Consider the following 15,278-nt stretch of genomic DNA (forward strand, 5'->3'; position numbering starts at 1 on the left):
AAGAGGGTACAAAAAAAAGTGCACAGGGTACATTCAAGTACTCAATGAGTACAATCCAAACCAACAAAAAAAAGTTAGATTTTTCAAACTTCGATGCCAACTTCACATAGCTGAGGAAAATGCACCCGCGGGTTGATATCATGTGGGCGTTCAGGGCGATTCGATTGGATTCATGACGGCGTGATGCGATTGATGATGATGAATTTGATGGGATTGGGACGAACCTCCGATCGCCTCGAGAATTATTTTTCGATTTTTTAGGGCGCATGCAGAAATGTGTCAATTCAATTGACAGATTATCGCACAAGGCCGTAAAGTACACTATTTTGTACAGCTCCACTGAGGACACGAGGAAGCCTGACAAATAATTCAATGGCGGTAAAATCATTATGCCTCGACATGTCCTCTGGCATTATTCGTGTCGACGAATTATTTATTGCTGACAAGTAATGTTGGATTATCATTCAATTTTGAAACAATCCGCGATTCATTCGTTTATAGAAGGAATTGAGGGAGTGAAATTTTAGGAAATGGAACGTTTGGGAATTTTTGGGTAATTTAAGGGATGTGAATAAAGATTTGTTGGAAAAGACACCGATTTTTTGTTGCAGGGCGGTCACTGATCCCAGGGACGGCCGAAGAGTCGCTCTCAAGAAGCTACCAAATGTCTTTCAGAGTCTTGTGAGCAGTAAGAGGGTATTCAGGGAATTGAAGATGCTGTGCTTTTTCAAACATGAAAATGTAAGTCTAGAAAATATGTTCCTTTTTATTCGTCATTAGGGATTTTTTTTATTATTTCCGGGGTTCATTCCAGGTTCTCTCAGCACTGGACATCCTGCAGCCACCGCATCTTGACTTCTTCCAGGAAATGTATCCTTTTTGCAAACGAATCGTTTGAATTAGTACACGGGTACTGAATGAACAAAAAGAGCTTTAGCCTTTTCGCGAATATCGCAAACATAGTCAATCCAATTTTGATGACTCACGGTCCATTCGAAAGCCCCTGAAAACTCTCATGAATCCTCAACCCCTCACATTCCCAACCCTGGACACCAAAAAGTTATAGTCCTCCGTAAAATCCGAAACAGCTTCTATCATCATCCTAAAACATTCTTCCCACATTTTTAGATAGCTCTCCTAAACGGCTCGGTCGATCTCTTAAACTCACTTCTTATTCGAAAGCTTAATAAATTCCCTACAGAATCCACACTAACCCCATCTCCCTTCATCCACCCCTACCTTAGACAACCGAGAAGTTTGAATCCTTCACATAATCCCAAACAGCATCACTTCTAATAAAAAAAATCATCCCCCTTTTTTTCAATATCTCTCAAACTGCCCAATCGATTTCCTCCATTCACCACTCATTCGAGCGCTCCTTAAAACTCCCACAAAATACCAACCAACCCTTCACCTTTCCACCCTCTGCATCCAAAAGTTACAATCCCCCGTTAAATCCGAAACAACTTCAATCATTACCCGAAAAAATCCTTTCCACATTTCTTGACAGATCTCCAAAACGGCTCCATCGATCTCGCAAACTCACTTCTCACTTGAAAGCCCATTAAATTCTCTACAAAATCTGCACCCACCTCCCCTCTCTCCTTGCACCCCTACCTTAGACAACCAAGAAGTTTGAATCCTTCATGAAATCCCAAAAAGCATGACTTCCAATAAGAAAATCATTCCCTATTCTTCTCAATATTCAAAATCAGACAACCATTCTCCACGCACTCATTGAAAACCTTCCGAAACCCCCAACAAATCCATCCACCCCATTTCACCCTCCATCCCCCCAAAAACTCTGAATCCTCCCTAAAATCCTCGCCAGGGAAGATCGATCCTCATCATAATTTCCCGTTTCCAACCCAAAAGGACTCCTCAACCACGTCACACACAAGCCGTTGGAGGTATCGATCCACCCCTATACACACCCCCTCCCACCCTCCAACCCCGTGGGAAAGCCGTAGGTTCTCACGTATACGCGTGGCAAACACCCTCCCACGATAAAAGGAAAATTCGTAATCATTTGTCCCTCACAGGAAGAAAAAAAATTAAAAAAAAAAATTCTCCGTTCCTCTTTCTTCTCCGGTGCATCTCTCTCTCGTTCTCGTCCCCATCTTCTTTGTCTTTCCCCTTAACCTCTCTCTGTTTAACGTGAGTCGAGAAATTCCTTGTTCTCGAGGAAGAGGATTGAGGAGTTAAAGGGAAGGAAAGAAGAAGGAAAACGCCAGTTTCAGGCATGGTTGACTGGTTTGGACGAGCCTGTATACTGGCCTTGCGGATTCTCGACCTTCTTCTTCTTGTACTCGGTACGGGAATGAAGAAACAAAGAGCATTAGCCTGCCACCTATTTTTTTTGCTGGAGGGGATTTAATCAATTATTCTGTGATTTTAATCAGTTTTTCGTTTGACTTCGGTTATTGAAGCTTTCGGTTGATTATTCATGGGTTTTCTGGAGTAATTGAAATCCCGGGTGGTACCTGAGAACATAAAACTCTTTCTTCAACCTTTTATGATCGTTTTTTTTATCGTAAAATGGATCACAGCGATTCATTCTCGAATTCTTGATGTCTTCGATAAATTTGGGATTTGGGGGGGGGGGGTACGCGGGGTTCATTGGGAGGCCAAACAAATTTTTGCTTTAGAATTATAATTGTGAACCCGTTTGCTCTAGCATTGGTGACAATACCCCTGGAAGATTTAGGTTATGAGTTCTTTCCTGTTGGATTTTGGGGGAATCCCCGGGTATTTTGAACCGGAAATTCCATCAGTAGCGAATTGGTCCGTTGGCGGGAAATTTGAATTGGGAAATTTTTTAATTTTGATGGAGTTTGGGGCTGGATTGCCGGGGCTTTCGGGTGTTGATCGATCAAATGAGTTAACTGGCCGCTTAGTACGGACCTCCTGGCAACTTCTACCTTCTCTCGGTACCCGCATTCCGTACTCTACCCGCGTCGACCTCATTCCAAACGTAATATATGTAACCATGTACGCACGTTTTCACGTTTTTGTGTACATGATTTTACACTTGGATCTGAGAGTTTAAAATCTATAGCTGCTTTTTATTTCCCGTTTCAATCAATTTTTTGTCATTATTATGAGGGAAAATCGGGTGGAGAAATTATTTGAAAAACCGAATTTTTCTTAACTATTATCAATACGTGATATTATCAGATACGTGATAACAGAACTTCTACAGAGTGACCTGCACAAGATCATCGTGAGTCCCCAGCCGCTGAGTCCCGACCACATCAAGGTTTTCCTCTACCAAATATTGCGGGGTGAGTACTCAAAAATCGATAACTACCGATTTCTCAAATATCTACTCATTTTTATAATTCAATAAATATCCCCAAACATCCAAAATAATCCATAAAAACCTCAAGTCTTTTCCCCATACAAAAAACCCGGAGAAGTCCCAAGAAAATTCTCTCCTTACGAATTTATTTTCCCTATGATTTTCTCGGAACGCGTTTTCCTCAAATACCTCGAAAAATCCCACTCGAGAGTCGACGAGTTTTTTTTTCTCAACCCATCGCAATATTTCCCAGCACTCCAACGCACTCGTACTCCCCTATCTCCCCCTTCATCCCTCCGTCCACTGAAAAACCCATAAAAACCGGACGGTCTTCAATGAACTCCTCCATCAGTCCCAAAAAATGCGTCCGCAGCGAAAAAAAAAAAGTTGAACGACCTCCCAGCCCCCCTCCCCCCTTCCCCAACCCACCAGAGAGCATAGCTTTTGACGGATCGAAAGAATTTCACCCACGGTACCTTCTAGACGAAAATTATCTAGTCCTGCAGCGAGCGGCACAAAAAAGAAATTTTTTTTTTTTTTTTTCATTCATTTTATTTCTCCTCTGTCGAAAACCAGTCCTGCCGCCGCCCATCCGTGACCCCACGGACCCCGTCATCCGGTCGTATAGCCGCACTCATTTTTCTTTCTAGATCTTCCCCCCTTACCCTCACCCCTGGGGTCCCCCAATAGAAACTGGTTGGTCTCACTTATATTCACAATCGATGTTTCAGTAAAGCGCGAATATTTTTATTTTTCGAAATACTGAAAATAAAAAATTCTTTTTCACCATTTTTTTTTTTTGCTTTTAGACTCGGGACGCGGTTAAGTGTCCCTGAGATCTGGTACGTGTTATCTGGTTTTTGGTTATTAATAGAACGAGACAATGTCGGCCGGAATTTAGCGGGGAGACGAACCAATCAATTTTTCCTTTAAAAAAAATATTGCAACGAAATTTTTTTTTTAATTTCTAGTCCCCTCCGCGCCTCCCCCCTCCCCACAGCGTTCGGCCGTTTTCCTTTGAAAAAAAAAATTGTGACGAAATTTTTTTTTAGAAATTAATACCCCCCCCCTTTCTGCCGTTTTTCCACCGACACTTCGGTTCCATCACCGGAAATAGGGGAAAGTATAGGCGCACAAGCACTAGGGAGTAGTTGCACTCTTAACAATCCTCTCCCCACATCCAGCAACTCCTCCCGAACCCCTCCCCCCTGGCATTTCCAATGCATTATGCACGTGGGATGCTTTGTGAGAGGGTACACTCGAGTGAGCACTGGTGCTCTCTGGAGCGATCGCCCCCCAGCACTGTTCTACTCTGTGTTGAGTTGCCTCCTAGAATAGTTAACAATTGAGTAAAGGTCGTTGGTCACCCCCTGAGGTTGGCAACTTGAGTTGATCGAATAGCTCATGTCTAACAAGTCCTCTAAAAGGGTGGGGATAGGGCACAGGATTCACAGATTTCCTTACCAATCCGTAAAAATCATTTTTTCGTACTGCATTCACGACCTTGAACTTAGCCAACCCCTGGGGGGTGGGAATTTTTTAATGACTGCCTGCAGGTCAGGACAATTCGGGGAGATTGGTTATCTCTGGTGCAGGATTACTTCTCAGACTAGGACGATAAATATTATTGAGGGTTAAACTTGCGGAAGAGATTGAGTCGATAATACTGAGTTTGAAATAAGAGTGCTGTGGCGGTATGACACATGCGGTTGTTAGCCGTGCCCAAAATAAAGTACCATTCGCTTCTCGCTGCAATGTCTTCGCGCTCTTTATTCTCAGCATTGGCTCGATAATTCACGATTATTTCAATTAAAATTTATTTATTTTCACATCAACCACGAAGAGATAAATTAATAAAAAATAACGAAAATAACTGTGAAAATTTAACAAAACGAAACCATCAATATTTTTTTCATTCGATAATTTTCAATTATTTATAATTATAATTTGACTATCATGTGGCAAAATTGGGTTTTGTAACCACCAGTTTGGAGACGGGAACTGTAAAAATTTCGGTATCGACGTCAGTTATAGAGAAATCTATGAAAAATCGGGGGAGTGATGTGGACGTGAGGTTTCACGTGCAAACTCACCTGTAATCAGCAGTTGCAGGTCCCAGGGTTGCTTCGATTAATCACTCCATTACATTAATCCAGCGTCGCAATTTATCTCCCAGTGTACCCGAGAGACACGCATAATGGCCTAGACAGTGCAGTTCTCATCGACCCAACCACCCCAATTCCTCCCATTGCATTTTGCCCAGTTCAGTCACTCCCCCGACGTTTCCATGACCCCGGGGGGACCTGGAGAACCAAATTACATGGGTTCACAGCATCAGCCTATTTTTACCCCAATATTCATCCTAAAGCAAAAATAACATGATTCCACCACTCTTTGCCAAGCCCCCGAGTCAGGAGTAGCTTTCAAAAAAGCAAACCATTTTGCCCCGCATTATTGTATATTTTTTTTATCTGTTTTATGGATTTTTATGCAATTATGTCACTTTACACCGGTGATGCTGTTTTTTTAATTAAAAATTAATTGATGGGGCAGAATGGAATAATTATCTCGATTCCTAGTGATCCTAGAATAAAAAGGACGTAATCTCACTCCCCTCCCCACCCCCCCTTTTTTAAAAATCCTCTGTCGGGAATTTCAGATATACAATTCCTTTTGCCTCGCACCTCGTGTTTTTTTTTTATTTTAGCGGTTATTTTGCGAATATGTTACTTCGCACTCGGTGATGGTGGTTTTTTTTTTGTTAATAAATAATTGAAAGGGGCGGAATGGGCGATTATATCTGTTTCTATTGATTCTAGAGTGAAATGAATGTAATTTCTCATACACCAGTACCAACGACTTGTTAACCTTTATCTCTTCTCTACTGCAATCAACTCAATCATATTTCTAATTAATTTCTTGTATTCCAGGGCTTAAATATCTCCACTCGGCGAGGATCCTCCACAGGGACATCAAACCCGGGAACCTATTAGTGAACAGCAATTGCGTTCTGAAGGTAAAAAATTGTCAGAAAATAATTTCTCCGTTATTTTTGTGAATGGGAATTATCATTTCGCCCCATAAATTTTCCCTGGGAGGGGCAATCCCTTCACTGGGGATGGAAAGCATCCAGAATTCCATCATCCCCCCAGATAATACCCTGACCTTGAAGATAAAACCTCTCAGGATCACCCAAACTCAATTATCCCCAGGGTTCAAACTCGTGGACAAAAAAGAATATTTTTTTCTGGGCTTTTTTTTTCACGAGCTTCTACTTGAGTTTCCAAATCTTGGGGGATGATGACTGGGAGGGGCTTGATGTAGGTCACTCCGAAGGGTAAACCTTTGAAACGAGATGTTGGGGGGGGGGCTAATTATCCCAATTACGGCCTGAGATATTGAGTTTCAAAGATCAACTCGGAAACACCAATTTTTCAACATGAAAAACGAAAATTCTGGGTTTGTTCTCCGGGAATTTTCATAGGGTTGGGGGTGGGGCTGGGATCGAGATTGATCCCTCATCCTCAACGGCGAGATTTTAGCCGGAATATTAGATATCGCGGTGTCTGTTTGGGTAATTAAAAGTCGAGATATGAATTTTTGAGTGGAGGGAAGTCGAGAGGTGAAGCTTTTGCGATAAATTTTCATCCCTTGGAAATGATTTTTTAATGGGCTTCAATATTTGCAGATCTGTGATTTTGGCTTGGCGAGGGTAGAGGAGCCAGATCAGAACAAACACATGACCCAGGAGGTGGTGACACAGTATTACCGTGCACCAGAGATTTTAATGGGTGCACGTCACTACACAGCTGCAGTGGACGTATGGAGTGTTGGCTGCATATTCGGTGAACTTTTGCGCAGGCGAATTCTATTCCAGGCACAGAGTCCGGTCCAGCAGGTAATGAACAATTATAAATTATTGGATAATCCATTCAATTATTTTTAATCCTTACACATACTCTTATATTCATTCATTCATTATATTCTATTTTTATATCATCTATATATTTTTTATATTTTTTATATATATTTTTTATTTATATATTTTTTAATATCAATAATTTAAATTATTGGATAATTATAAAAAAATAATGAGTCAAACGAAATTTAATCATCAATCAGAAGAATAATGAGTGATTTTGTAGATTTGATTATTTGATATAAATTTCAGCTGGAGCTAATAACAGAATTGTTGGGTACCCCAACCCTCGAGGATATGAGGTACGCCTGTGAGGGTGCCAGGACACATATGCTGCGACGAGCACCAAAGCCATCCTCACTGACAGCCCTCTATTCGTTGAGCAATCAGGCAACTCACGAGGCTGTACACTTACTCTGCCAGATGCTCGTGTTCGACCCTGTGAGTTACTCCCCTCGATCGCCATTATACAGCTTTATCCATCCATTTCCAACACTCCCCGCTCCTCCCCTCCCTCCCATTATTAAACACCCCCGCAAAAATCGATAATAAGTAAATAATCAGTAAAATTTCCAACAACTTCCAAATCCGAGAATCCTCACTCCAAAAATTTTCATCATCATTTAATTATTTTTTAATTATAGTAATTGTTCATTACCTTGAAAATATTTCAATGAAAGTACAAATTATTCATTTGATAGTCATTATTTATTATGCAATTGATAGATTAGTTGTTTGTAATTATTAAAATGTTTACAGGATAAGAGAATTACTGTTGTTGATGCACTGGCCCATCCGTACCTCGACGAGGGTAGACTGAGGTATCACTCGTGCATGTGCACGTGTTGTTACACAACGAGTGCTGGTATGAGACAGTACACATCGGACTTTGAGCCGGCGACGTCCCATCCCTTCGATGATTTGTGGGAGAAAAAATTGACGAGTGTACAACAAGTCAAAGGTAAACTTCAATTACATTCAAACGTAAACACCAATCCCAAATACGCCCTTCGGCTACCAAAATCATTCAAATCTCAAAATCCAATTAATTATAAATAATCAAATACCAAATAATAATTATGATTAATAATAATAATATGTATTATTATTATTACTTGATTTAACGATTGATTTATTATCTGTAATTATTGAATTACACGATACAAAAAATTAGTAAATGATTTTAATTTCGGTTTGACAGAAGATTTGATTGAAAATTCTGCTGTTGGTCTCAATTTAATCGAGCAGTCGAATAATAACTAATTGATTATTGTTTATTGTTGAATTTTGCAGAGGAAATGCACAAATTTATTGCGGAGCAGTTGAACACATCACGTGTCCCATTGTGCATAAATCCCCAGTCAGCTGCATTCAAAAGTTTCGCGAGGTAAATATCCAATGTGTAAGAATATTTCATATTTTTATTTCTTTTGAGAGGTCTCTCTGCTGTTAATTGAAGTAAGAAGACAAAGAAATCCATGAATTGATGCGTCAGCTTAAAGTTCAGAGTCTTGAATTTTATTTCATCGCGACGCCATCGATGTAGATGAAAAAGTTGAATTCATGCTTTTTGCAAGTTTTGCTTCTTGATAAAGATTTGCACGATTTTTTAGGGGATCTTAAGCTCAATAGATTGGCAAATTATTGGATAACTTATCTAGATCCTGCGTTCAATTCAATTGGATAAATTCAAGTCGTTAGTTGATGATGCAATTATCCTGGTAATTATCCGTAAATCTCTGGATATTCACTCCCGAAACCTAGCTCCTGAGAAAATATTATAATTAATAAATCGACAAACTCGTCACGACTGGTATTCTCAAAAATCAGTTCAATATTTACCCGAATTAAAATTCATCCATTCGATAAATATCACCAGTCATTCATCGATACATGGAAATATTTCTAATGATTCAGTATGTCATTAGTTAAAAATAACTCACTCTTTTCACGCGATTTCGTCATTGGGCTGACATTTTTCACGGAAACATTCTCTACTGACTTCATTTTAATTGTTATATTTCCCTTGGCAATCGAAATGAAAAAAAAAAGCAGTCACCAATATCAACGAAATCGTGTAAAGATCGTGACTTTCAAAATGATTCATCAATTATCCCGTTAATTAATACCCGAATTGTCTTCTTAATTCATTGAACCAGAACCAGGCAGCAAAGTCATACGAATCAGCCTCGATAAAAAAAACACCAAAGACCTGAAATATCATTTCTAATGCTAAAAAAAAAATGTCGCAAAAACCACCAAGAGCAATATTTTGTGTTTTTTTTTACCTTTACTTGTCCCGTGTTTCAAGTTAGAGCAAGCCGTTGCCGCCAAGCCAGCAATCTACGTGCGCCGCGTATACGTACACAATAACTACCAAACTACCCTGAATGTGACTATCTACTAGCTGCTCGGCTACCTACTATCGTCTACTACTACCTAAAAAAACGAAAAAAAAAAAAAAACAAACAGCTAAACTAGAAATGAAAGAGAAAAGAATTAAAGCGCATTTTTTTGACGATTTTGAGAGAAAAATATAACGAAAATACTAGAGTTACTCAGCAATATGTCGTCCACGCAAGCCTCACTCGCAGAGGTACTCACTTTTAAACTTTTTTCCATTCTTTCACTGTCGTTTTATCATTTATTTAGTCATTGTCAGTTGTTTCATCATCTTTTGATTAATCATCTCATTTTTCATTCATTTGTTGATCGATTTTATATTTTTTTTTTCGAGATTTTGTCGTTCGTTTCACCGGAATTTCAATTTTTCACCATCAATTTTTGGGAGCTATTTTATTTTTTGGACCTGGGGTGAATTTGAGGGAATTACATCGGTTTTTGATGGGAGGGAAATTTTTTTTTATCGATGGAAATCTTTATGGATTTTTTGAGATTTTTTTTTATTGATGAAAAAGAAAAATTTTCTTGCGTTCTGAATTTTTGAGTTTATTTTTGCGTTTTCGGGATTTAATGAGAAACGATTGGTTTTTAATTATTTTGATAATTGACTATATTTTTTTGCCTATTTCAATTGCTTGTTGTGGGTTTTTTTTGGGGGGGGGGAGTTTGTAGAATGTTTATTTTTTTGTAAAATCGATCAATATTAATTCATTTATTGTTATGAACATTTAACTTACACGTAAATCCCTCTGTGTTGGTTGCAGCGGCGATTCGAGCCGGTCAACACGCCAAATTAACTAATTTCATAAATAAATTAATTGAAAGATTGAAATAGACATTTTTAGTACCTCATTAGAGAGATAATAATTTTCTTGGATTTCAATGCTGTAGAGATGTGAAATATTAGAGTTTTTCTTTCTTAAAAATTAATTAATGGATAGTTTATTGCCATTAACGTAATCCGATCGAATTGTCGATGTAAATAATCCCAGGGGTTTATGCAGCTTGAGTTCAAAATTTTCCATTAACCAACATTCTGGGTTTATAAACATTGAAATTTATTATTCCTGCCATTAATGGGACTACAATGACCATCGGGCCCTTAAAATAAATACAATCGAGGCTTTCAAAAAAATTTATCACTCAATCAAATGACAGAAATGGCAAAATTCGGTAATAAAAAAAAACAAGTCAAGGAGTCAATGGAAAAATTCATGGAATTGTTATATTTCAATATCAAATATTTAAACCAAAAGCTGCAAAAACCCCCACTACCCTCTGTGTCAACCCTGTAAATATCCAATCCACACCATCTTCTCCACCGGAAAAACAGAAATACTTAAAAATCATCTAACAAATTATTTTCCCTCAATTTTTCCAGCTCAACTGTGGCGCATCCCTCGGAATTACCACCGTCACCGCATCAGTGGGAATGATCCCACTCATCCCACAATCTCCAATCATCTCTAAAACCACAACAAAAATAATTAAAAACGAGCCAAGAGAGATAATAGACTGCCGAGCACTTGTAGACTCGAATTTATTTTTTTTCTTTTTCTTTTATTTTTTCTCTATATGAAGATAAACAATTCTCAATCTTTAGTTTTTAATGCGAGATAAGAAAAAAATCTAGGTAATTTCACAAACGGGATTATTTTTCCTTCGTGTACATAGACGATTATAATAGAGGATAACGAGACTGCGGGGGTGAGAGGGGGAGGGAGGGGAGGGGGGGGGCTAGGTTAATTACCAAAAGCAATTACTTCGTCTCGTGGAGAATTTCAAATGAGAAAAAATGTTTTTTTGTTTTGATTTTTAGAAAGAAAGAGTCATCTCAGTGTGTGAAATTTTGGCAGGAGAAATTTCCGATTTTTAACTCAAATTTTGGGCCCATTATGCCCCGAGATTTTGAGGTAAAATTGACAGGAAATTAATGAAATGTTTATGGGAGGGAGAGGGGAATTTTTTTTTTCGACGAATCGGTCGGAAATTTTTTGGACCTCGAGAGTGATAAAATTTTATTATAATTGGACTGATGATTTCGGAGTTATAAGGGCGTAAACGATTGAGATAAATTCTCTGCGAGGATGAATTGGGTATTGATAATTATGGCCAGTTTCGTTAATTAATTGGAGGGGTAATTAGTTAATTGGAGGAGTTATCGTGGCCGGGGGTGGGAGGGGCTCCGAGGATTTTTTTTCGTTGATAGGGGAGAGGGTAAATGGGGGAGGAAGACAGGGAGAACAGGAAATGAGCGATACTGACGTTTTGGTTAGTGTATTTATTGTATAGTAGAATTATTTGTAGTCTGGGGTGATTAAAGGGTGTAGTAATGTGCAATTTCCATGAAAAAAGTGGAAAAAATCCTGGGAAAATCGGAAATTATCGAAGGGGTTGATGGGATGAGGAAGACATTTTTTTTTTTTGTGGAGGATTTTTCGATTTTTCTGGGAATATTTTGGTGAGTCGTGGAGACTGGGGCCTAGATCTGGGAAATTTCCTGGATTGTTCCTTTAGTTAATTGAAAATTATTGACGAAATTGGGGCAGGGCTTAGGGGGGTTTGGACGATTGAACAGGTGCAAGTCATATTTCCCAACGAATTTTCTGGGAAAAAAAAGCATTCGGAGATTTATGACTCGAGGCGCTAGTTTAAGGGATTTTTAGCATTTTTCCTTCGCTATTTGTTTTTTTTGTCAGGAAAAAACGAATGAAAAGGATCTCCAGGTATTTCTGATTAGTTAATATTGATATCTGTCCGGAGTTTATCTTCCTCGTGTCATCGTTCGTTTTGTCATATGTAAATAATCATTGCACGTATGTAAATAGATTTTATTGGAGAATTTTTATTATCGATTTTGATTGAGTTTTTCAGGGGGTGGGGAATAGGGGCGCGTGAGTCGGGAATTTATTGGCCTGAAAAAGTTAACGAATAAATTGAGATAATTCATTGATTTGCAAAATAATTTCTGGATTTGAGTTATTGAGGAATTCAACTTGTTGTGGAATTTTCTTTACTCTTTGAATCAAATTTGTTTCATTGAAGACAGATTTGATCGTAAATTTTCTGTTCTCACGAATGAATGAATGAAATTAAATGAATCCGGATTTTTGGAAATTCACGGAAAATTCGGGGAGACATCGCCCCAAAAATCCTCGAAACTCGAAGAACTCATCAAAAAACGGACCAAAAATTCTCTCAAAACCGTCAAAACTCATTACAATTCTCAAACAACTATTAGTAATGACTTCTCGTGATTACAAAACATGTAAATATTTTAAAATCAGTCAGTAAGCCACGAAAAATCAGTGAAATCTTAAAAAAAATCATGAAAAAGTCCCAAAAGCGTCTAAAAAATCATGAATTAGCCTTTTTCCTGCCAAAAGACCCAGCAGATCGCTGCCGATTACTCTGTAATTACACAGATTAATCACAAAAAAAAATCACCAAGCGGGACATGATTCTCTCACAATTAAAAATCAGAAAAAAATCGATTGTTGTAATTAAACAAGAAATTAAATAAATAAAAAAAAACAACAACTTAGAGTAGAATTTATTTCCATTAGTGGCTTTGTACTTTCAATTTTGTCATTTTTCCTACTTAAGTGACAAAATAATCATTAGAATTGTGTAATTAGACATTGAGAATTATCTCTCTGTTGATAAAGAACAAAAAAAAATACATAATTCCAGAGATAACGACAATTTGCCTTGATTATGGAACGTGGAGTACTGATCCCATCCCCAAATATTCCAAACCTGTTTAAAACTCCAGAAAATCTCCAGAAATTGATCAATCAATTGATTAATCGTTTCATCGATGATTAACCACCATTAATCTATAATGATTAATCAGTCAATTGGTGAATTTTTGAAGATTGACTGGATGGAAATGGATTAAATGGAATGGAAAAATACAAAAAATGAAAAATCATGATATTGATTGAAGGAGTAATTAATTAACTAAGAGAAAATTAATTAAAAACAAATGATGTCGCTTCCTGAGTAGTGAAAAAGAAATTCGTAGGAACTTTTGCCAGTGGATAATTAATAATTAAGAGTAAACAGTGTGATGACCTGTCGTTAGTAACTAAGAGGCCTTAATTATCACATTTTAATTAATGAATAATGAAAAGAAAATAATTGAATTAAAATGGTGACGAAAAAAAAAACGTAGTGAAGCAAACAAAAATACAAAATGTAGGGGAGATTAACGAGGGGGGAGCAATTGCGATCGGTGAGGTATAGGTATGTACATTGTAAGATATACGAGGGTGATAAACATTCATGTAAATAAATCTTTGCACTTGAACACAAGGGATAATTAATTGAAACAATTTTTCATTAAGGAACAAGTGATTATTTCCTCCATCACTGCCAGTACCAGAAGTGACTGGAATTATTTCCGAATTTTTTCTGTAGTTAATTACATGAGGGAGGGGAATGTCAAATCGGGATGTTTATCGATTTTTATCGATTTTTATTTTCATTTTTCGATTGTTCAAAATTGAACATTGCGATTTTATTGTTTTTCATCAACAAAAATCGGAGAGGTGTACTGAAATTATATCGAAATCGATGAGGATCGATAAATATCGATGACAGAGGCGGCGATAGCGATGGCTTTTGCCGATTAATATTCGATAAAAATCGATAGAAGTGGAGGTGTTATTTATATTTCAATAAATCGACGAAAAATAGAATCATCGATTTCCATACACGAAAATGATCGATAAAAATCAATAAAAATCGATATAGTTAACGACTTGAAGTCTTGCGAATTCCTAAAACTTCTCAGTCCCTCACAAAAACTGTAAATACTCCGATTTTCATCGACTAGTAATATTGTATAGCCAAAAAAAAAACACAATTGTAAATACTTATGTGTTGTAAATTTTTCGAAATGAAAAAGTGATAGAAGTTTTCGATGTTGAAACGCGACTCGACCGATCGACCAATCAAAAACTCCCGAATCCCATCGATGATAACGAACTGATAATTTATCCCATCGATGAGCGATTTATTGATTGATCGATCGGCGAAGAACTACTTTAATCACCTAAATCTCTCAAAAAATAATAAATTCAATGAAAAAGAAAAAAAAAACACTAATCTGTAGGTACTAATTAACAATTTAATATTATCTGTGTGTGGTCGAATGTTTTCGAAGATAAAAAAATAAAAAAAATACATAAAGAAAAATTCAGAAACTATTAATAAATTCACCGCACCCTCTCCTCTTCAAAAAAATCATTCAATTCAATTTAAAGAAAGGGTGAAACTTGAAAATTAAGACTTTGGGGCGGAAGAGGAAGTGCAAATCAAAGATCCGTTGCAATGATTCACCTAGCATATCCTCATCAGTTGTGCCATCAAACGGATGTAATAACTTACTCGATTTGCAAATTCAGAGTTGTCAAAAGTACATCAGGGTAAAAATTACGAATGAAGATAATGAGGTGTAATGAAACTGTTTGCAATGCTGATTAATGATACCCGGTGATGGGAATAGATTGTCATGTGGGTGGTGGACAATGAAGACCCAAGAGACTATTTAAAGTCTGTCAGATAATCCCGTTTCACTATTGAATTTACATATAAATTTCAACATCAATTCTACTTATTGCATGAAATATGAAACTGACTAATTATTTT

At 37.5% G+C, this 15,278-nt stretch overlaps 1 protein-coding gene across 2 annotated transcripts in view; it reads left to right on the forward strand.

Annotated features, from left to right (window-relative positions):
• The window catches only part of nmo (serine/threonine-protein kinase nemo), a 24,671-nt gene extending 13,347 nt beyond the window's left edge, over window positions 1–11,324 (forward strand). Inside the window, exons 2-10 of one of the 2 annotated variants that reach the window (XM_011309051.1) lie at window positions 612–741; window positions 815–870; window positions 3,178–3,284; window positions 6,232–6,317; window positions 6,990–7,199; window positions 7,473–7,661; window positions 7,980–8,181; window positions 8,514–8,607; window positions 11,005–11,324. In XM_011309051.1, coding sequence (XP_011307353.1) covers window positions 612–741; window positions 815–870; window positions 3,178–3,284; window positions 6,232–6,317; window positions 6,990–7,199; window positions 7,473–7,661; window positions 7,980–8,181; window positions 8,514–8,607; window positions 11,005–11,059 — 1,129 coding nt within the window. In that variant the 3' untranslated portion in view covers window positions 11,060–11,324. Of the gene's footprint in view, window positions 1–611; window positions 742–814; window positions 871–3,177; window positions 3,285–6,231; window positions 6,318–6,989; window positions 7,200–7,472; window positions 7,662–7,979; window positions 8,182–8,513; window positions 8,608–9,531; window positions 9,669–11,004 lie in introns of those variants that run through there. The other variant, XM_011309053.1, reaches the window with a different exon arrangement.
• Window positions 11,325–15,278: the final 3,954 nt, after the last annotated feature.

This window comes from Fopius arisanus, unplaced genomic scaffold, assembly GCF_000806365.1.
Source record: "Fopius arisanus strain USDA-PBARC FA_bdor unplaced genomic scaffold, ASM80636v1 scaffold00064, whole genome shotgun sequence".
NCBI classification, from domain to species: domain Eukaryota; kingdom Metazoa; phylum Arthropoda; class Insecta; order Hymenoptera; family Braconidae; genus Fopius; species Fopius arisanus.